This window comes from Pongo abelii, chromosome 16, assembly GCF_028885655.2.
Source record: "Pongo abelii isolate AG06213 chromosome 16, NHGRI_mPonAbe1-v2.0_pri, whole genome shotgun sequence".
NCBI classification, from domain to species: Eukaryota; Metazoa; Chordata; class Mammalia; order Primates; family Hominidae; genus Pongo; species Pongo abelii.
Window position 1 is genome coordinate 31,746,804 of NC_072001.2, and position 22,097 is coordinate 31,768,900.

Genomic DNA, 22,097 nt, shown 5'->3' on the forward strand with positions numbered 1-22,097 from the left:
CCCATTTACATTTAATCTAACTATTGATATGGTTTAATTTCTTCCTGCCACTTCTCTATTTATTTAATGATTATATGACTTAGGCTTTTTTGTTCTTCTTTCTCCTTTATTGCTCTCTTTATTCCTAGAGCAACCAATTACAACAAAAAAGTAAGAATGAAGCAATAAAAAAGGAATTAAAAGCATACTAGAAAATATCTATATAGAGCATATAAGAAATATAGATATTTTCTACTCTGCTTGGGTTAAATGCAGGTTATCTTCTGATGTCATTTCTTTTCAACCTGAAGGAATTCCTTTAGTATGTTTTATAAGACAGATTTGCTTGCACTGAATTTCTTCAATTTTTGTTTATTTTGTCTTCACTTTTGAAGGATAGTTTTGCTAGCTAAAGAGTTCTTGGTTAATAAATACTTTTCCTACAGCACTTTGAATATGTCATTTTAATGTCTTCTTCACTTGAGACAGCTGTTAAACATAGTTCTTCCCTTGTATGTGATAAGGTGTGGTTTTTTTTTTCTTTGCTGTTTTGAAATTTTATCTTTGTCCTTCAACTCTGTATGCATCTAGCTATAGATCTCATTCTGTTAATCCTATTTGAAGTTTGTTGTGCTTCACTGGTGTATTTTTCATCAAATTTGGGACTTTCTTGCTATTATTTGTTCAAATATTTCTTCCCTTTTCTCTCTTTTCCTTCTGGGACTTCTATGACATGTATTTGCTATGCGTGATGAGTCCCAAATTTAGGTCTGTTTTTCAGTTTATTTTTCTTCATTTTCTTTTCTTTCTATTCTTCAATTTGGATGGGTTTTATTAATCTCCTTTCAAGTTCACTGATTCTTTCTCCTGCCAAATCAAATCTGCTATTAAACCCTAAATATTTCAGTTATTGTACTTTTCAACCCCAGAATTTCCATTTGATTTTTTTGTTTTTTTACAATACCTATCTTTTTATTGATAGTCTGTATTTGATGAGTCATTGCTCTTAAAAATGGGCTGGGTGCAGTGGCTCATGCCTGTAATCCCAGGACTTTGGGAGGCTGAGGCAGGCGGATCACCTCTCAGTTGTTCGAGACCAGCCTGACCAACATGGTGAAACCCCGTATCTACTACAAATACAAAACAATAGCCTGATGTGGTAGCATGTGCCTGTAGTCCCAGCTACTCGGGAGGCTGAGGCACGAGAATCGCTTGAACCCAGGAGGCAGAGGTTGCAGTGAGCCGAGATCATGCCACTGCACTCTAGCCTGGGTGACAGAGTGAGACTGTGTCACTCCAAGAAAAAAAAGAAAAGTCAAATCAAATTGAAACGATTTCTTTTAGGTCTTTAAACATTTTATCATAGCTGCTTTGAAATCTTTGTCCACTAAATTCAAACATCTGGGCACCATCAGACAGTGTCTATTGATAGCTTCCTCCCCACTTACCACCCAAATAGGGATCACACTTTCCTGTTTCTTTGCATGTCTCATAATTTTTAAAACTGGACACTTTACATAATATTGTAGCAACTCTGGATTCTACTCCTTCCCCTTACCCCCAAGGGACTGTTGCTGTATTTTTGTTTTAGTGACTTCACTGAACAAATCCTGTAGAATCAGTCTCAACCTCAGTGTGCAGCCACTGATGTATCTGTTCAGTTTGGGGTTTTTATTGTTGTTGTTGTTGTTGTTGTTATGTTCAACTCTAGCTTCCTAGTGGTTGCCTGTGGGTTAGCATATGTGGTCAGCCAATGATTGGTCAAATGTACTTAAACACCTTTAACCACTAAGGCTTCCACGCTTCACCAGTGTATTTGTGTGTGGTTTAGGGAATGCATTTGGAGTTGAGGCAGTGTACAAATGTGCCCCAGCTTTCACAGTCTGTCAGGTTTCGCATCTCCTCTGCACAGGCACAAGGCCTCATGTTCAGCCAGAGATATATAGTCAACCCCTGGCATCAACAGGGGATTTGTTCCAGGACCCAAAATTTGATTCCACAGATATTAAAACTCACAGATGCTCAATTTCCTTACATAAAATAGAATAGTATTTGTATATAACTTGTGCAGTCCTCTCACAGACTTTAAATCATCACTATGTTACTTATCATACCTAATACAATGTAAATGCTATATAAATAGTTGTTACACTGTATTATGTATTTGTATTTTTATTTTTATGGGTACTGAGGTGTATATATTTATGGAGTACATGAGATATTTTGATACAGGCATGCAATCTGAAATAATCACATCAGGGTAAATGGGATATCCATCACCTTAAACATTCATTGTTTCTTCATGTTGTAAACATTCCAATTATGCTCCCTCAGTTATTCTAAAATGTACAACTAATTATTGCTGGCTATAGTCACCCTGTTGTGCTATCACATAGTAGATCTTATTCGTTGTATCTAACTATATTTTTGTACCCATTAACCTTTCCCATTTTCCATGCTCCCCCACCACCCCATGTATTATTATTATTTTTCATTGATTTTTGAGGCAGAGTCTCACTCTGTCACCCAGGCTGGAGTGCAGTGGCACCATCTCAGCTCACTGCAACCTCCCCATCCCAGGCTCAAGCGATTCTTCTGCCTCAGCCTCCCTAGCAGCTGGGACTACAGGCACCTGCCATCACGCCCAGCTAATTTTTATATTTCATGTAGAAACAGGGTTTCACCATGTTGGCCAGCCTGGTTTTGAACTCCTGGGCTCAAGTGATCCGCTCATTTTGACCTCCCAAAGTGCGGAGACTACAGGTGTGAGCCACCTCCCCTGGCCATTTTTTAATATTTTCAATCCATGGTTGGTTGAATCTGCAAATACAAGGCTGACTCAATGGATAGCTGGGACTCTGCAGTCTCTCCTGGGTGTTGTGCACAGCCCTGCACATGCATCTGGTCTTCCAGACTGCCATGGACATGTGGGCACTTAGCAAGGCCCACTATGGTTCTCATTCTCCAAATCTCCCAAATTTCTGGCTAGTCTACTGGTCTGATGTTTGCCCAACTCAGATTACCACATCAGGCTAGCTACAATATTGACCTTTCCCAAGATTGCTACTATTCCTGCTTCAAATCCAGCCAGCCCCACAGGGCAGTAAAGCTGCTGGGCTCCATGGCATGCCCTGCCTAGCAGATCTACACAACTGAGGTGGGAAGTGGGGCTATGAGAAGCCCAGGCAAAAATGCCATTTCTCATGCAGGGGTTTTTTCCTTAAGTAAACATGTCTCAACATGCTGTCTGCTTTTGGCTGTTTTCCAGTCCTGGAATGATGGTTTTGACCATTTTATCCAGTTTTGCTGTTACCTTTTAGGGAGAGGATTTGCCAAACTCCTTACTCTGCCGTTCCAACTCCAGGCTTAGGAGGTGTAACATGCATGCATGCATCTGGTCTACCCATATTCCAGTTAGTCATTTGACCCACTGACACCCTGTAGAGCACTTCCCCTCAGTGAGACCCAGCGCAGGGCCCATGTTGCCTGCACGTGCCACGTGTCTTCAGTCTCCTCCCTCACCTGAGCCAATTTCTCAGGCCAGACGGGGTTTCAACAGTGGTGAATTCAATTACTCTAGGAGCAATAGGTTATTAAAACTTGTTTGATGTACATTTCGCATATGGTCCAATTCAGAAACGCTTCAGGAGCACCTGCTATCCTCTAGACAATGTGGTGACAGGACCCTGACCTGCCTAAGGAACGACAAGTTCCAATGGTCTGCACAGTCAGCACACAGTACGACCCTCAGCAGGGAATGTGGGTTCTTTCCAGGCTGTGGGTGCCAGGGGCTGCAAACCAGGAAGAGGTGGGGCCAAATGTCCTGGGGAAGCACCTTCCTCTAACTTCCTTCAGAAAGGTAGGTTCCTATGGGGTTCAGTTCATGGGATACCAGCTTGAGATCTCAGTCCAGTGTCAGGGTCCATTTAAAAATGAGAAACTTTTGGGAGGCCAAGACAGGAGGATTGCTTGAGCCCAGGGGTTCAAGACCAGCTTGCACAACATAGAGAGACCCTGTCTCTAAAAACAAAACAAAACAAAACAAAACAAAAAATTTTTTAGATGAAGTTTCGATCTTGTTGCTCAGGCTGAAGTGCAATGGCACCATCTCGGTTCATTGCAACCTCTGCCTCCAAAGTTCAAGCGATTCTCCTGCCTCAGCCTCCCGAGTAGCTGGGATTACAGGCACCCACTGCCATGCCCGGCTAATTTTTTAAATATTTTTAGTAGAGGCAGGGTTTCACCATGTTGGCCAGGCTGCTTTCAAACTCCTGACCTCAAGTGATCCAACTGCCTCAGCCTCCCAAAGTGCTAGGATTACAGGTGTGAGCCACCATGCCTGGCTCTCCCCAAAAAAATTTTTAATTAGCCAGGTGTGGTGGCACATACCTGTAGTCCCAGCTACTCAGGAGGCTGAGGCAGGATCATCGATTGAGCCCAGTAGGTCGACGCTGTAGTGAGCCGTGATCATGCCACTGCACTCCAGCCTGGGCAACAGAGTGAGACCCTGTCTCAAAAAATAAAGACGAGAAACTGAGACACAGAGAGTCCCATTGGCTGACACACACATAGAGGTGGGCAGAGCCAGGGCAGGCACCAGGATCCCCTGACTGCCAGTACTCTTCTCAAGGTGCCAATCAGGGCAACAGCTCCAGAAGCACAAAAGGGACACCACACGTGTGCTTCATGTCATAACCAGGCAGGATTCCTTACGGAACACTGAGGCAGGGCAAGACTTAAAACACAATTTCCCAGTCCCAGGGCAGGCCCCAGGTTGAGCTGGCAGGGGCACGTGGTCTTGCAGCGGGAGCAAGACCCATCAGTGTCCACCCAAGTGAAAAGTCTCTGTCTCTGTGGCCATGGGCTGGGGCCATGAGCCCTGAAAGGCCTGGTCTTCCCCTGGTCAGGTACCCCTCTGGCCCTTGCTGTGGGCGATGTGTTCTACAGCCTTACCAGCCTCAGTTTCCCCAAGCACACACTGGGAGGCCATGAAGGAAAAACAGGTGGAACTACTCCAAGGCCTGGTCACTTGAGTCCCCCAGTGGATGCAAGGACAGATCACCATGAGGGTGGCAGGGAGCCAGGGGACCTGGAGCCCATGAGTGCCCTAGGCTCCTCCCTCCCCACTCCAGGGTGCACTTGAGGAGGGAACTCTGCAGCTGCGCAGGCAGCCTGTGCCCGCACTCCCACCTTCTAGAAAGACAGGCCCCTGGCAGCACGGGGCTGGGCTGGCATGGCGGATCCATTCCCTGACTCCTTACGGAGGGCCGGGCTCACTCAGGAGCAGGAGGTATCCACACACCACCTCTCACAGGACAGGGCCGTGACCATCCCAGAAAGGGAGAGCTCCAGCCCGCACAGACCCAAGCCTTGGAGGAAAGTGGAGCAGGACAATACGGTGCTGGACCACCGGGCTCACGCCCTCCCTTCCCCCTCCCCTCATCCATGCATGCTCCAGCAGTCACTCCTCTCTCCCCAGTGTCCCCATGGTAGAACTGCAGAGACCATGATGATGGCGTCTACTTCAAGGAGCAGCCGGGTGGCATGGATGCTCTGTCACAGGTCAAGTGTTTAGAACAGGCCTGCTCTCGGGAGGTGCTGTTAACCATCTGTCATCCCTGTGTCAGTGGCTTTGTTATCTCAGGAACCAATTCCCAGCAGAGTCACTAAAAATGCCATCTGCAGAATCAGAGTCATGCCAGCCTGGCCTGTCCCCGAGCCGGTGCCGGGCCCTGGCGTGAGTGAGGCCCTTCGGAGTCACATGGCGTTGAAGCACAGCAAACCCAAGCCAGCGGCCCCGTCCCAAGAAACAGGCAGCCAGGCCCGGAGAGTGTCTGTAGCTGCCTCTTGGAAGAAGTGAGGCCAAAAGCTTCAGCGATTTTCTTCAAAAGGAAGCTTGAGACCAGGAGCAGAGAGCAGCAGAGCCAGGCACATGTCAATGATCAAAGCCAGGAACGTGGCATGCAGATTGATGCGGCCAAGTGGCCATTGCTTTGAAAACTTAGACCAAGCCACCTCCTCTGCAGGAGCAGCCCCCGCGTGACTTCAGCTCCTCTTTTCCACGTGTGTGCCTGCTTCAGGCCAACTTCTCGGTCCTCTTGGTTGGAATTTGGAGGAGCAATGCAACTCCATTTAGTGTGAGGCCAGGAGAGGTCAATGGGGTCCCAGGGCCAGGCTCAGCCTCACCAAAGGCAGGTGATTGCTGTGGCAGGGTGGGGCTCTTTCACGTGCTTCAATAAATTCCCCAAGAGTTGCCAGCCAGTAGCGACACCGCGTGGCAGGGCGTGCCTTCCTCCCAGGCCACACCTGCCTGCCAGGCTGCCAAGGGACAGGACTCACCTATAGGTGGAGCGTGGCTCCCTCCCAACAGGGAAGCCCCAGCCCATGCTCGCAGATACCCAAGGGCCTGACGCGCTGCGTGGCAGAGCGCCCCTTCCTCCCAGGAGGGCACAGCCGGACATCTCTCCTAGCCTCTGGCCCTTAGTGGGGCCAGGTAACCCATGCCACCCGTCACTGTGCCCCATTCCCAGGCCCGGCCCTGAGAAAGCCTCCTACGCTGTTCTCCCTGCTTTTCTTTCCCCAACAACAGCCCCACGTGACAGCAGGAAGGGAAGACAGGAAGTGTTGGGTTTGGTTCTGGTGGGAGCACGCTGACCCCACACTTGAGTCCCCGCCCCGAACACTGCTCTGGGGTTCTGCTAAGCACACTGGCCTGGCCCGCGCCTCCTTCCAGGGAGTGTCAGCCAACCAAGAAAAACGCCCCCCTGCAGAGCACATCAGGAGGTTCTGCTCGGGCAACATGAACCCTGAGCTGGGGTTTGCTCAGTGTTGGCTGTCAGTTTCTGGTGACCTTTGACCACATAGAAACTCTCACCTGGGGAAACCAGCAGATCAGTGCCAGGGGCTCACCCTGCCACGAGCCACACCTACCTGCCAGGCTGCCATGGGGCAAGACTCAGCCTCAGGTGCAGCGTGGCTCCCTCCCGACCAGGGAGTCCCAGCCCACACTGGCAGCTGCCCAAAGGCCTGGGGCACTCGTGTGCATAGGCCACTAAAGTCACGCAATGCCAGCCAGCCTTGGTGAAAATGGTAATACCATGTGCTCAACTGAGGTACTGGGTCCATGACCCAAAGGGGACCTCATTCTGGTTGCTGTGGGCACTGAGGCTGTGAACCATCCTGCCCCCTAAAGGGATGACAGTCTCGTTTCCCACACTCTGAAAAAAGACCTGCACGTGGCCCTCTTGCTGCCTTCTCCAACCTTTGCACAAAGAATTTAGAGCTTTGGAGAACAATCCACAGCTTACAGGACCTTAGAAGCAAAATTCGTGTTTGGAGAAATTGTCAGACTGAAGCTTGGCAACACACTGCCTCGGTGCCTTTGCTACTATTTGAACAACTGCTATCAGCTGGAAAGGTTCTTCCCTCCTGCCCCCAGGGCATTCCTTTCCCTCCAGCTGGAAATAGACTGACCAGATGTGTCTGGAGTTGGTTCCTGCCATTGGGTTCACAGTTTCGCTGACTTCAAGAATGAAGCTGTGGACCCTCCCAATGAGTGTTACAGCTCTTAAAGATGGCACGGACCCACACAGTGACCAGCAAAAAAATTTATTGTAAAGAACAAAAAAATTAGCTTCCACAGTATGGAAAACAACCCCGCCACTTGCCGCTGCTGGCTGGCTGGTGAGGAGCTGAGGAGGGGGCCAGCTTTTATTCCCTTATTTGTCCCCACCCATGTTCCATTTCTGTCCTATCAGAGTGCCTTTTTTTCAATCCTCCCTGCGATTGGCTACTTTTAGGATCCTGCTGATTGGTGCATTTTACAGAGCACTGATTGGTGCATTTTACAGAGTGCTGATTGGTGCGTTTTACAGAGCACTGATTGGTGCATTTTGCAATCCTCTTGCTAGCTACAGAGAGCTGATTGGTGTGTTTTACAATCCTAGCTACAGAGTGCTGATTGGTGTGTTTTACAATCCTCTTATAAGACAGAAAAGTTCTCCAAGTCCCCACTCGACCCAGGAAGTCCAGCTGGCTTCACATCTCACAGGGGCATCACGCCCAGAGAGGTCATTTTGGAATGACCAAAGGGTATCATTGGTGGCCCCTTTAAGAAAATATTCTGTTTCCAGAAGGCCCTAGAAACTTCCCTTCCCATGCATAGTCAACTAAATTGGCAAGAATTCTGCCTACATGGCTGATACTGTCTTGGACGATAACTCTTATTTGCAGGGGTGCTCTCTCCCCACCTTCCTGCTTTCTCTGTCTTATTTAATGTCCAGGAACAAAAAGGGTGGAAAAAATTAAGAGGTGGCCTCAGTCCCGTCCACCCTAGGCGAGGTGGTCAGACTCTGCTGGCGACTGCAGCCGTTTCTCTCAGGTGACTGGGGGGACTTCCCCCAGGACCACTTCAGCCTCCTAGATGAGACTTTCTGCAAACATTATAATTCTTGTCAAAGTACTGCAATTTGAATTTCATGGCAGTTCTACATTTTATGCTAAAATGACTCATTTCCCCATTGCAGGAGGATGATGAATACCCTACAGATGGCAGCTGCTCCTGTTCTCAGGAGCCTTGTCATTAGGAAGAAAAGGATAAAAACCACAAACCTGTTATCTACTGAGCAATTCTGAGCTGCTCTGGAAATTTGAAAGGCACTGGGAAGAAAAGTGTCACCAATTCTGCTGGGAAGGGGCCAGGGTGTGGGTGGGGGATGTGGGCAGGGCTGGCTGCTCGCTTGCCCCCTCCCTCCGTGGCGAGCCCACTCTGCACTCCTGCCCTTTCTCCAACTTTTCCTCCTTCTTATCTTCGGATCTTCCTTCTGCTCCTCTACAGCTGAGCCTTCCTGAGGAGGTAAAGGAGTGTCCCTGGTGCTTGGGCAAATGAAGTCGGTTCAGCCCATGCTGTCACCACGTGCAGGGCCCTCTCTCAGTGTGACTGGTGTGACAGGAGGAAGAAGGGCAGTGAGCCGTGGCCCAGCTATTGCAGGCGAGAGGGAAGCCAGCCGTGTGCCTTGGTACACGGTCACCACCAACCCTAACGCCACCTCACCATAAGCCAGCTGCCAGCTCCCGCCGGCCCATCCACGCCCTTGTCCACAGGTACCAGTGGCTCCCACAGGTTTCTCCTCCACATCAATGGAAACAGTCATTCAAACTGGAGCTGGAGGCCCCCAGCAGCTCTTGTTGTCTTGTTGTTGTCCACACATCACAACTCTCTTCTCTACTCAGGGACAGCCAGAGCAGCTTCCTGCAGTGCAAGCCCTGCCTGAGGCCATTCTGCCTTTCTCATCGGGTCTCAGCTCGTCCTGGCCACACCCGTCCAGGCCTTTCTGCAGGAAAGGAACTTTTGCCCAACCATCCATTTTGAAAGTGGAGACTCTATCTCCATTCTAATGCTCCTCTTCTTTTAGACTTTTAAACACTTTTTTTTTTTTTTTTAATAGAGACAGAGTGTCGCTCTGTTGCCCAGGCTGGAGTGCAATGGTGCGATCTCGGCTCACTGCCAACCCCCCCACCGCCCGGGGTTCAAGTGATTCTCTTGCCTCAGCCTCCCAAGTAGCTGGGACTACAGGCATGTGCCATCACATCTGGCTAATTTTTTTTTTTGTATTTTTAGTAGAGACGGGGTTTCACCATGTTGGCCAGGCTGTTCTTGAACTCCTGACCTCAGGTGATTCGGCCTCCCAGAGTGCTGGGATTACAAGCGTGAGCCACCGCGCCTGGCCTAAACACAATTTTATTGTGAAAACAAAACTGGAAACTGGAAGGTGTAATGATCTTCTATATACAGTCATCCCACAATATTTGTAGGGGATTGGCTCCAGGACCCCCAAAGATAACAAAATCTGAAAAGACTCAAATCCTTGATAAAATGGTATAGTATTTGCATGTAACCTCCACGCACCATCCTATATACTTTAAATCATCTCTAGTTTTCTTGTAATATCTAATACCATGTAAATGCTACGAAATAGTTGTTATGCTATATTGGTTTTTATTTGCATTATTTTTTATTATTGTATTTAAAAAATTTTTTTTCCAGAGTATTTTCAATCTGCAGTTGGTTGAATGGGCAGATAGATGCAGAACCCATGGGTAATGAAGGCCAAATGTACTATCTTGATTCAATAATTGCTATGCTAACATTTTTCCACATTTGATTTAATTTCAACACACACACACTATAAATGTTTGTTGCTCTACCATTTGAGATTAAGTTGCAGACATTGTAGTAAGGTTGGCATTTCAGATTGGCAGAGGAAAGATGGGATCTTTAGTGAATTATATTGGGACAGCTGTCCCGCCTCTTCAGGGAAAAATAAATTGCACCCCTATTGAACTATTTGACCAAAATTAATTCCGGATGGGACACAAATTTAAATCTGAAAAGTGAAATAATAAAAATGCTAGAGGAGAGTATAGGTGACTATTTTTATAATCCTGGAACAAGAAAAGCCTTTCTAAACACGCCACAAAAATCACAAGTCATGAAAAAAAAACATAAATATGACAATAAAAATAAATACATGTAGGCCAGGTGCAGTGGCTCACGCCTGTAATGTCAGCACCGTGGGTAAGCTGAGGCGAGCAGATCGCTTGATTCTAGAAGTTGGAGACCAGCCTGGGCAACATGGCAAGACCCCGTCTCTACAAAAAAATTTAAAAAAAAGTAGGCAAGGCATGCGCACCTGTAGTTCCATCTACTCAGGAGGCTGAGGTGGAAGGATCGCTTGAGCCAGGGAGGTGGACGCTGGAGTGACCCAAGATCATGCCACTGTACTCCAGCCTGGGTGACAGAGCAAGACTCTATTGCAAAAAATAAATACAGATATACACCCGTACATATATATAGGTACGTAAAGTGTAAACTGTGCCTCTTTACTGACTTTAAACAAAAAGCAACGCAGACTTTAAACAACAAGCAATAGTCATGTGTCACTTAACAACAGGGACACAGTCCAAGAAATGCGTTGTTAGGTGATTTCATTGTTATGAGAACATCATAGAGAGCACTTACACAAGCCTAGATGGTCCAGCCTCCAACACACCTAGGCTGTATGGTGTAGCCTGCGGCTCCTAGGCTACATACCTGTACAGCATGGCACTGTGCTGGATACGGTAGGCAGCTGTAACACAGCCATGAGTATTTGTGCATCTAAATGTATGTAAACATAGAAAAGGTACAGTAAAAATGTGATACTATAATTTTATGGGACCACTGTTATATACGATCTGTTGTTGACCAAAATGTGGTTATGTGGTTCATGACTATACTTACGGATAGCACATCAAGTCAATGGGGAGAATATTTTGTCACGCATTAATAGTAAAAGTAGTTCTCTTAATATACAAAGAGCTCTTGCAGATCAGTTTTTAGAAGATGACAAATCTAAGGTCAGAGCTCAATAACTGACAGTTCCTGGAAGAACAATGGCCAATAAGCATAAAGACATACTCAACTTCACCACCACCAAAGAAATGTCTGGAAGACAGTGAGTCATCAGTTTCCCTCATGGATCGTCTCAGATTGGCCAAGACTAAAATGAGGGATAATCCCTGGGGCTGGGCAGGTGATGAGAAGCACATTCTCATCTGCCACTGGAAGAGAGTAAAGTGGTTCTGCCCTGTTACAGGACAATTGAGAAAAAAAAATTGAAAATAAAACTTTGAAATCCTTTAGACTCAGCTCAGCAATGCTGCTGCTGAAGATTTATCTCACAGAAAAAAAAAAAAATGCAAGCAAGTGTGTGAGTTGCAGCCTACAGGGATGTTTGCTGCAGCACTGGGGGGAAACCTGGAAATGGCGCCCTATTCACTGGACGCAGGTGGCAGGCAAGCTCTCACAGTGGGGCTTAGCCCCTGAGGGTTCTTGGCTTCACCCAGGAAAGAATGCAAGGGCCAGCTGGTGGCATTAGGCAGCCACTTTTCCTGAACTGGGCCAGGGCTGACTCCTCAGCAGTGCACCCAGAGTCAGCAGCATATAGGCTGAGGCAGCTGCACTCACAGCCACTTATACTGATTTCTAATGACATGCACATTAGGGGCAGGTTATTCGGAAATCTCTAGGAAAAAGGCAGCAACTTCCAGGTCTTTGCCAGGGCATTTGTAAACCGTCATGGTGCTGGTGGGAGTGTCTTGTGCTAATGGACAATGAGGGCAAGGAGAGGTTGCTTTCAGGGCCATGTGCTAGTTCCCACGGGTTTCCTCCTTCATCCCGTGGGGACCAGGGAATATATCCTGCAGGCCTCCGACCTCACACTAAGATGGGAATAACAGACAAAGGGTGGAAAACCCCAGCCTGGCCATGACGTGTGGTCACAAAGCAGAGGCACACAGTGACTCCTGCAGCTCAGCGCGGGACCTGGGGCTCAGAGACAGATCCTAGGGGCTGGGTCCCTGCTGTGCGTTCTGACTCCATGGCACCCTCCCTCACTGTGACCTCGTATGGGCTGCTTTGCCTCTGTGTGTTCACATTCTCATCTTGATGAAAGGAGCACAAGTATCCAGCTTGTCATGGGCTGAAGTATATCCTCCAAATTCCTATGTTGAAGCCCCAATCCCTAACGGGATGGTACTGAAACCTGCCCCAGGATTAGACAGGATTTGTTAACCTGCAGAATTTCTTGAGCTCATTTTGCAGGACAGTGGAGAAGACAATTTGCTACAATCCCCTCTATTTGCAAATAAGTGGGCTGCCAGGAGGGACCAGTTGGAGCCAACATGGCTGACTAGAGTCTGCAGAGTGCACTGACTCTCCCACGAGCCACCTTTTGATGTCAGAGGGCCCAAAACCCCACTTCCAGGTCATGCTAATGCCAACATTGTTTTTAAACGTGCAACCCACGAAGCGGCAGGTAGGGCAACAGTGAGTGCCCAAGGGACTCAACAACGCCCCTTCCTTCCAGCCAATCATCGTCCCGCCCCGAAACCCCACCCTCAAAATCTCTCCCTTACATCTATGGTGGCAAGGCCAGTGGGAAGACAGATAAGAACATTTCCTCCGGTCTCCATGTCAATCAACTGGCAATAAAGCCTTCCTATTGCAAAAACTTGGTGTTTCGGTGTTTGGCTTCCTTTCCTTGAGGTCAAGTGGACCCAGTTTGGTTGGGTGACAAGAGGAGCCCCCAGTCCCTGGGCCACGGACCAGTACCTGTCCATGGCCTGTTAGTAACTGGGCCGCACAGCAGGAGGGGAGCAGCAGGTGGACGGGTGAGCATGACCGCCTGAGCTCTGCCTCCTGTCAGATCAGCAGTGGCATTAGTTCTCATAGCAGCGCGAACTCTATTGTGAACTGCACATGTGAGGAATCTGGGTTGCACGCTCCTTATGAGACTCTAACTAATGCCTGATGATCTGAGGTGGAGCTGAGGCGGCAATGCTAGCACTTGGGAGTGGCTGCAAATACAGATGAACGTTAGCAGAGAGGTTTGACAGTACAGAGCCCATCATAAATCAATTGCAGAGTCATATCAAAACCCTATGTGTGAGTGCCAAGTGACAATGAAGCTGCATGCAGTGGCAGGCTTTATCGAGGCAAGCGAGCTGATGGATTTCAGTTGTACAGCTGCATCTGGTGGCTTTCAGAGTATGTTTGCGACAACTTCAAATCTCCATACGTTCTGGATTACAGCCAAGGCAGAATCTCCTGTGATTGTTCCCAAAGCACTGAAAAGCCCACTTCCATCTCCAACATCCTGTCTTTGTGAAGCAGGGTTTTCTGCAATGACCTCGACCAAAACAAGATTACACAGCAGACTGGACATTAGCAACACACTTCAGGTGTCATCGTCTTCCATCACCACCAGATGGGACCGTCTAGTTGCAGGAAAACAAGCTCAGGGCTCCCACTGATTCTACATTATGGTGAGCTGTATAATTATTTCATTATACATTACAGTGTAATAATAATAAAGTGCACAATAAATGTAATGCGCTTGAATCATCCCAAAATCATCCCCGCAACCCAGTCCATGGAAAAATTGTCTTCCACAAAACCAGTTCCTGGTGCCAAAAAAGGTTGGGGACTGCTGAGTGATAGTACCAGGAGGCAGGGCCTTTGGGAAGTGATCAGGCTTCACTAGGCGATGAGGGTCTGGCCCATGATGGGACTGGCGCTCTTAGAGTGACAGCAGAGAGCTTGTTCTCTCCCTCTCCCTCCCTTTCCCCTCTCCCCTCCTCCTGGTCCCCACAGAGGGACTAACCATGTTCCCAACTACCCCCATGAAGAGCTTTTTCTTCAACAAAACCTGCCACTTTGAAGTTACCTCAAGAAATTCTCTCCGAAGCAACCCTGTCGTCCAGCTCTAGATTCCAGGCTTTGAGGAATCCAAAGATAGAAGAGGTTTCCCTTATTAAAAGAAAAGCCCCTGGTCCTGGTGCCTGATAGCCCAGCCTCTGATGAGACGAGATTCATCTTCACTTATCTGTCTGTAGTTGCTTAAATGACACTGATCCATATAAAGGGGCAATGTACAAACTCACCATTTTCAGGAGTAAGGAAAGTGTTTTCCTTCTCTTTGGGTTAAAAAACAAAACAAAACAGTAAATCCTGCGCATCCACCCACCCCCCACCCCCCCAAAAAAACTATGAGTTCATTGTTGAGAGGGGAAAAATGTATTTGTTTATATTTAAAAATAATGTTTTGGATATTTAAAAACAATGTTTTGCTTTGTTTACCACATCGAGCCAGCACCCCAATGCACTGGCTAAATCTGACTTTCTTTTAGTCTCAAAGGAGAAATTCCTATTCCTGATTTCCTTCTGAACAACAGAGTTTTAAAGTTTTTTTTCTTACACCACGATTGGGCTTGTAGATTTCTTTATCTGTGAAACGATTTTCATCCCAACCATTTGGACTACGGCCATAAGTGAAAGAAAAAAGCCTTGAGTTGAGAGGGAAACGTCACAGAGCTCACGACCGACTTCACAGTGGAACAGACACGATCACTGATGGTACCGCCCGTGGAAAAAAACTTCGTCCATTTCAGAAATCTTTTTCTTTTTTTTTGAGACGGAGTCTTGCTCTGTCGCCATGGCTGGAGTGCAGTGGTATGATCTTGGCTCACTGCAACCTCCGCCTCCTAGGTTCAAGCAATTCTCCTGCCTCAGCCTCCCAAGTAAGTTGGGATTATATGTGCCCGCCACCACTCCTGGCTGATTTTTGTATTTTTCGTAGAGACAGGGTTTCACCATTTTGGCCAGGCTGGTCTCCAACTCCTGACCTCAGGTGATCCGCCTGCCTCGGCATCCCAAAGTGCTGGGATTACAGGCATGAGCCAACGTGCCCGGCCTCACTTTTCTCCTTTTAAGTGACCATTTCTCAGTTGACAATTTGGAGCTTGAGAATGCAGGGACAGCACAGGTAATATCTGACAGCCTCAAGAGTGGCAGGAGGCCATGACAACCCCCTCACCCGGTGCCTGCACAGGGGCAGGGAAGTGTGAGCTACATGTAGAGGGAGGACCATAAAAACAGGCCCAAGAACAAAGGGCTCAGAGCTCTGCTGACCTTACAGGATTCCCGTTTCTGTGTTTCCTGTGCAATGCCCTTCACATGGCCTGCTTGAGACCTTCCATCAGCCCAGTCTGAGGTCCCTTAGGGGACGGTGTAGACCCCAGGAGGGAAGGGCTGGCTCTTCTCTAGGATGTCAGGAGGACCAGAGCTGCTGAGGCCCCACCTCATCTGAAAACAACACAGAGCAGGGCAGAGCCAAGCCAAGCTGAGAAAGGAAAGTGGAGTCCTAATCACACTATTTGAGGATGCCTGGATCCAGCTGCACCTGAAGCATTCCCTGGGTGTGCCAGTTATGCAGGACAGTCCTTTCCTCTTCTGGGGCCTAGATTTCTATCACTGAGCTCCAAGCAAGCAGACATAAAACCCAAAGGCTGCCCAGCATCCTGGGCTTGGAAATCAATTCTGCCTCCAGTCTCTGTCTTGCGGGTTCCAATGTGAAGATGTGTTTACATGTGTTTACATGATAAGCTTTCGTTTTCCTGCTCCCTGAGGTTAGGTAAGAGCACAGATACTCAAACACCTGCACATGTATTTGCTCCCAAGCCACACTGGAGATTTCATTGTAAGCTTGACGTGTTTATGATATGACAGCAATTGCCACCTCCACCCCCCAGGCCACAAAGGCTGGCCTGGCAGGGAGCCCTGAGCTCTGGGACTGCCGCCCCATGCGGACCCTCCCTTCCTGTCACTGCCAGCCACTGTCTTCCTCCCCCCCGCAGGCCTCCTCAGCTCCCGGATGCTCCCGTCACTGTGTGTTTGGCAGTCCCAGGTCTCACTCTGCAGCAGGCGTCACCTTCCCTGCTGCCACCATCTCCTCCCTGCTCCTCACCCTGGGACCTCGCCCTTCACCTTCTGACTCCTGGTGGGTTTGACCTTGTGTGGCAGGGCAGGGAGTGAGGGGAGCTGCAGGAGGCCGAGAGCAGGAGAGCAAGGTGACTATCCCGATGCCACCCCCGGCTCCCTCCACACGGGGTCCCTGACATGAGGTCCTCAGCTCCGTGTTTTTGCTACAGGGACCCTGGCCGACACGCCTGTTGGTCAGGCATCCCCCTGGCCTGCAGCCATGGCTCCACCACCAGCCCGCCTCCCCACCAGAGCAGGCCTCCTGTCAATAGAACCTGTTATTTTCCCTGGGTTCTCTCTTCCTCCCTCCTGAGCCACCACCATACCAGCCCCTGCGAGGTGATGCCTCTGGTCTTCCCAGAAGCAGTCTCCTCTCCCTGGATGCTCTTCCCTCTTACCTGGGGACCACTTTCTCACTCAACTCTCCCTTCCTCCACAAAGCCCTCCAGGACTGCTGCCAGGGGCTGACCCCCTGTGGACTTGCCCCCACCCCTTCATGTACACCCAAGACACCTCCATCCTCTATGTTTCCCAGCCACCAGCATCCCCTGCCTGACCTGCACACAGACGGTGCCCAAGCAATGCTCAAGTCAACGGACTCATCTGTTTGCTAAGGCCAAAACTGTAAAGAAAAGCAGTTGGGTTGGTTTTAGAAATGATTATTCTAAGATTAAAGTGCCAAATCAACACATTACCTATGAAGGAGAAGAAATGTTCACATATCAAAACTCATTAGCTCTGATAGGAAAAGAAGACATGGCCACTAGCAGTTTTAAAATAAGTATCTCTGAAATGCCACACAGCTTCCTCCTTTCCCTCTGAATCACCATTCGTTCATTCTTCCTGGCTGCCTTGGGTTGAGTGCTGAGGAGGTCTAGCAACATCAGAGCGGCAGGAGCTGCTGTCCATTAGCAGCATTTGGCACGCTGGAGGGAGCTGCAATTAGATTGAGCTATCAGAGGGGGTTTCCATAAATCTCCCGGCATTCTGCTTAATGATTCTCAGCTATCCTTTCTTCCCTTTGCAGGCAAGAGCTGGGAGGCATTTTGTGGACCAAAAGCACTTTGTTCTGCAGAGCACTTTCAGCCTGTGTGGGAGGATGCCCTGGCACATGGGGAGGGGCCATGGGTGTGTGTTCATTGTGCACTTTCTCCTGCAGACCTCTAAGAGTCCCGAGCCTCCCCCGCCAGTTTCCATTTGCAGAGACCCCATTCACACGTAGCTATTTTATACATGCTCCTTGATAATCAAACCAGAACTGCTTGGACATCTGCATGGCTATTTTGGGGCTTCTAGGAGACTGAGGAAAACAACCTTATTTTCAACAGTCCACAAAGATGTGACATCATTCTGAACAGTAAGGCTGGCTGGGCTCGATGACTCATGTCTGTAATCCCAACACTTATGGGAGGCCAACGCTGGAGGAACACTTGAGCCCAGGAGTTTGAGACTAGCCTGGCCTACACAGTGAGACCCCTGTCGCTAAAAAAAAAAAAAAAAAAAAAAATTTTCTTTTTCTTTTTTTTTTTTTGAGATGCAGTTTCGCTCTTGTTGCCCAGGCTGGAGTGCAATGGCGCGATCTCGGCTCACTTGCAACCTCCGCCTCCTGAGTTCAAGCAATTCTTCTGCCTCAGCCTCCTGAGTAGCTAGGATTAACAGGCATGCACCACCACGCCCGGCTAATTTTGTATTTTTAGTAGAGAGGGGGTTTCTTCACGTTGGTCAGGCTGGTCTCCCAACTCCCGACCTCAGGTGATCCGCCGGCCTGGGCCTCCCAAAATGCTGGGATTACAGGCGTGAGCCACCGCACCCGGCCAATAAAAATTGTTTTTAATCATAAAAAGAGTAAGGCTTTCCAGGAAGCCAAGCAAGTGTGGTGATTGCTCTGTGAACCGCGAGAGACCAATTCCGCAGCATTTACAAAACCCCCGCTGGGACTCAGCACAGTGCCCTTCCTCCAAACCTCAACTCCCGCAGGGGCAGAAGCAAGGCACCTGTGAGGCGCATCACTTTGGACACACCACTGTGGTTTGTTTGCTTTGGTTTGACCCCAGGTGGGAAAATCCCGGCCTGGTTCTCCTCCTCTCCCTCCCTCTCCTCCTCAGCTCTCCTCAGGACTCCCCTCCTCTCAGCTCTTACCTGGAAACTGCTCGGGACAAAGCCGGGTCCCCGCTGCGCGTGCAGCCTCCCAAGGCCCTCCCCCCGGCCTCCCTGCCTCCCCCTGCAACCCTCTCTCCACGCGGGCAGCCTCGGCGCTCACGCACCCTGCAAACCCCTATCCCTCCGGGCCGGAACACCCCAGCTCTACGGCTGAGGGTGCAGGGGCGCCGAGGGCTGGGCGCCCGGGAGTTCCACAGCTCCCTGCACTTGATGATCTTCTGCAGTGGTTCCAGAAGTAAACCGCCGCCTCCTTCATTTTTGCTTTGTTACGGGGTCTGGGCTCTGTCGCCCAGGCTGGAGTGCAGTGGCGCGATCTCGGCTTACTGCAGCCTCGACCGTCCCGGGCGCAGGTTATCTTCCCACCTCAGCCTCCCCGAAGTGCTGGGACCACAGGCGCGCGCCACTACGCCAGGCTAATTTTTAAATTTATTGTAGAGATGGTGTGCGGTGGGGGAGGGGGCGTCTTACTATGTTGCCAAGGCGGGTCTCGAACTCCTGGGCTCCAGCGATCCTCCCGCCTCGGCCTCCCCAAGTGCCAGCCGCCTCCCTATTTGCTGTCTGTCTGGGGCTTTGCCCTCTGGCGGGCTCCGTAGCAGTGACCGGCCCCTCGCTGCGGGTGGACCTGTTCGTGCGAGTCGCGCGGGCTCGCGGCGGCCAGGAGCCTGTGGGACGCTGCGCGGGAGCTCCCATCCCGCGGTCCCAGGACCCCCGGCAGCAGCTGCCACTCTCAGGGCGGAAAGTGCCTGGGTGGCCAGCGCAGGGACCTGGGGAGAGAGCCACCCCGGGGAGGACGGCACTGCAGAGGCGGCCAGGAGGCACGGGCGGCTGGACGACCCGGGCAGGCGCTGCGGGATGCCGAGGGCGGGGGCGGGGGCGGCGCGCTGGAGACCCGGCGGCCAACCAAGGGGTGAGCAAGGAAGGAGGGGAGGGAGCGGCCGAGGGGCCCAAAGCTGCTGCAGAAGGTCGGGGAAGCGAAGGGCAGCCGCGCCCAGGCCCCGGCGGGGGAGGGGAGTTTCCGAGTCCCGGGATGCAGAGAGGGGAAGCCAGCGGGGCGGAGGCTGGCGGAGAGGCGGATCCCACGGGAAGAGGCGGGGAGCGTGGGGGACTGGGGGCGAGGAGGCAGCGGGACTGGGCGGAGCAGGGGCGCCACAGGTGCGGGGCGCTAGTGCGAGAGGCGGGGGCAGCGGGGAAGGAAGGGAGGCCGGCAGGGGGAAGCCCGCCCCTTCCTCCGCGCCCCCTCCTCCCTCTCCTCCATCCCCCTTTTCCCCCCTTCCCTCCTCCACACCCCCTCCTTCCCTCTGCGCCCCCTCCCTCCATGCTTCCCTTTCCCTAGGGAAAAGTGCCCCTTCTTTTACTCTCTCTTCCATCCCTGGATATTCTTAATCCCTCAGGCGGCTGGTCTCACAGGAATTTAAAGAAATAAAAAATCTGATTAAAAGTGTGCTCAAGCCGGGCGCGGTGGCTCACGCCTGTAATCCCGGCACTTTGGGAGGCCGAGGCGGGCGGATCACGAGGTCAGGGGTTCGAGAACATCCTGGCCAACATGGTGAAACCCCATCTGAACTAAAAATACAAAAATTAGCTGGGCATGGTGGCGGGAGCCTGTAGTCCCAGCTACTCGGGAGGCTGAGGCAGGAGAATCGCTTGAGCCCGGGAGGCAGATTTGCAGTGAGCTGAGATTGCGCCACTGCACTCCAGCCTGGGCGACAGAATGAGACTCTGTCTGAAAACAAAAACAGAAAAAACAACTCTTCCCATCAGGCAGCGGGACAGGGTGCAGCGTTTGCTGCTTCTGGCTGGGGTAGCCAGGAGTTGATACAGGCTTCCTGGCCGCCGAGGCACAGACCTTGACCGCTGGCAAAGCCCCCCCCCGCCCCAATCCTCTGCAGGCTGGGGAAGGGCTGAGTCCCACACACCCTGGGAGGCAGGAAGTATCCCAGGACACATTTCCTCAGTCACCCTCCTGCCTGACCCACTAGAGAAATGGGGAAGGGGGGCCACACGCTCTGGTTTCTCCAGATTTCCTGGATTGCCCTGAACACACACACAGCAACAGGACGGGTACTCAAAGGCTACCACATCCCAAACTCAACCTTCAGAGAAATGGTAGATCTTACCAAAGCAATGTCCATGATATGCCTTTGCAAAACTGTAACAGACAACTATGACAGTGAAAGAGATCTGACCTAACTGACTCCATCTTTCTTCCAACCCCCAAGCTGTCCTTGTTCATTCCTGGGCATGAACTAACTTTGGGAGGAACTTGGTTTATTGTTCTGCTTTGAAACAAAGACAATAACAGCCCTTTCCCAAAACAAACTCCCTTCCTGACTGGGGACTACACTGCCTTTGCAGGACTAACAAATTAGCTACAAGATTAGAAATTAGGGTTTAGGAGTGATGCAGCTGGAGACTGCAAGATTCTGAGCCATTCCAAATTGCTCCTGAGAATAAAGTCACTATGGTAAGGCCTAAGATCAGTGCTTGAGATAATTTGTAGACCCTGCACATGATGATCAATGATCAGCTGGCAACACATGGGGTCTTGTGGCCTCTACCCAGAAACTGACTCAGCAAAAGAGGACAGCTTCGACTTTCCGTGATTTTGTCAGAGGTGTTTGAACCACAGCGACTCCATCTTGAATAGGGGCTGGGTAAAATAAGGCTGAGACCTACTGGGCTGCATCCCCAGGAGGTTAGGCATTCTTAGTCACAGGATGAGGTAGGAGGTCAGTACAAGATACAGGTCATAAAGACCTTGCTGATAAAACAGGATGTGGTAAAGAAGCCGGCCAAAACCCACCAAAACCAAGATGGCGACGTCTTTTAATAATTAGAGTATAATGAGCTGTGGTCGTCCTCACTGCTTATTATACGCTAATTATAATGTTTAGCATGCTAAAAGACACTCTTACCAGCACCATTACGGTTCACAAATGCCATGGCAACGTCCAGAAGTTACCCCATATGGTCTAAAAGAGGGAGTAAACTTCAGTTCCTGGAATTGCCTGCCCCTTTCCTGGAAAACTCGTGTATAATCTACCCCTTGTTTAGCATATAATCAAGAAATAACTAAGTATACTTCCTCGAGCAGCTCATGCCACTGCCCTGCCTATGGAGTCTCCAACTTTATGGACTCGCCCTGAATTCTTTCTTGCGTGAGATCCAAGAACCCTCTCTTGGTGTCTGGATTGGGACCCCTTTCCAGTAATAATTTTATCTTCTACCCAACCAATCAGCATTCCCCATTTTCCAACCCCCACAACCCACCGAATTATCCTTAAAAACCCAGATCCCCAAGTTTTCAGGGAGACTGGTTTGAGTAGTAATAAAACTCCAGTCTCCTGTGCAGCCGGCTCTGAGTGAATTAAACTCTCAGCTGCAATTCCTGTCTTGATAAATCGGCTCTGTCTAGGCAGTGGGTATGGGGAGCCCATTGGGCGATTACACATGGACCGTGTGTGGTGACTCCATGTTCAAGCAGCCAGAAACTCCCTGGTTGAGCCACCTGGATAACTGAAATTTCCCATACTTGATTTGACTTTTAGAACAACAACAACAACAACAAAAATAGAGAATGCAACAGTGTTTTTCTTTA

The 22,097-nt window shown here is 49.9% G+C and overlaps 1 protein-coding gene across 1 annotated transcript; it reads right to left on the bottom strand.

Moving 5' to 3' along the window:
* Positions 1-15,604: 15,604 nt before the first annotated feature.
* Positions 15,605-21,442, bottom strand: LOC112129109 (uncharacterized). The gene is made up of 3 exons (XM_054531311.2): positions 21,415-21,442; positions 18,604-19,661; positions 15,605-17,275 (listed from the first exon to the last, which is right to left on the bottom strand). Exons 1-2 carry the CDS (start codon positions 21,440-21,442, stop codon positions 18,967-18,969), a joined length of 723 nt encoding a protein of 240 aa, XP_054387286.1. The 3' UTR covers positions 15,605-17,275; positions 18,604-18,966.
* Positions 21,443-22,097: the final 655 nt, after the last annotated feature.

Bases quoted from the DNA above. Each gene is read 5' to 3' on its own strand.
- LOC112129109 (XM_054531311.2), bottom strand. From the start codon at position 21,442: ATGGCATTTGTGAACCGTAATGGTGCTG. The intron at 19,662-21,414 runs GTAAGAGTGTCT...CTCTCGCACTAG, and splicing joins TGTGAACCGTAATGGTGCTG to CGCCCCGCACCTGTGGCGCC.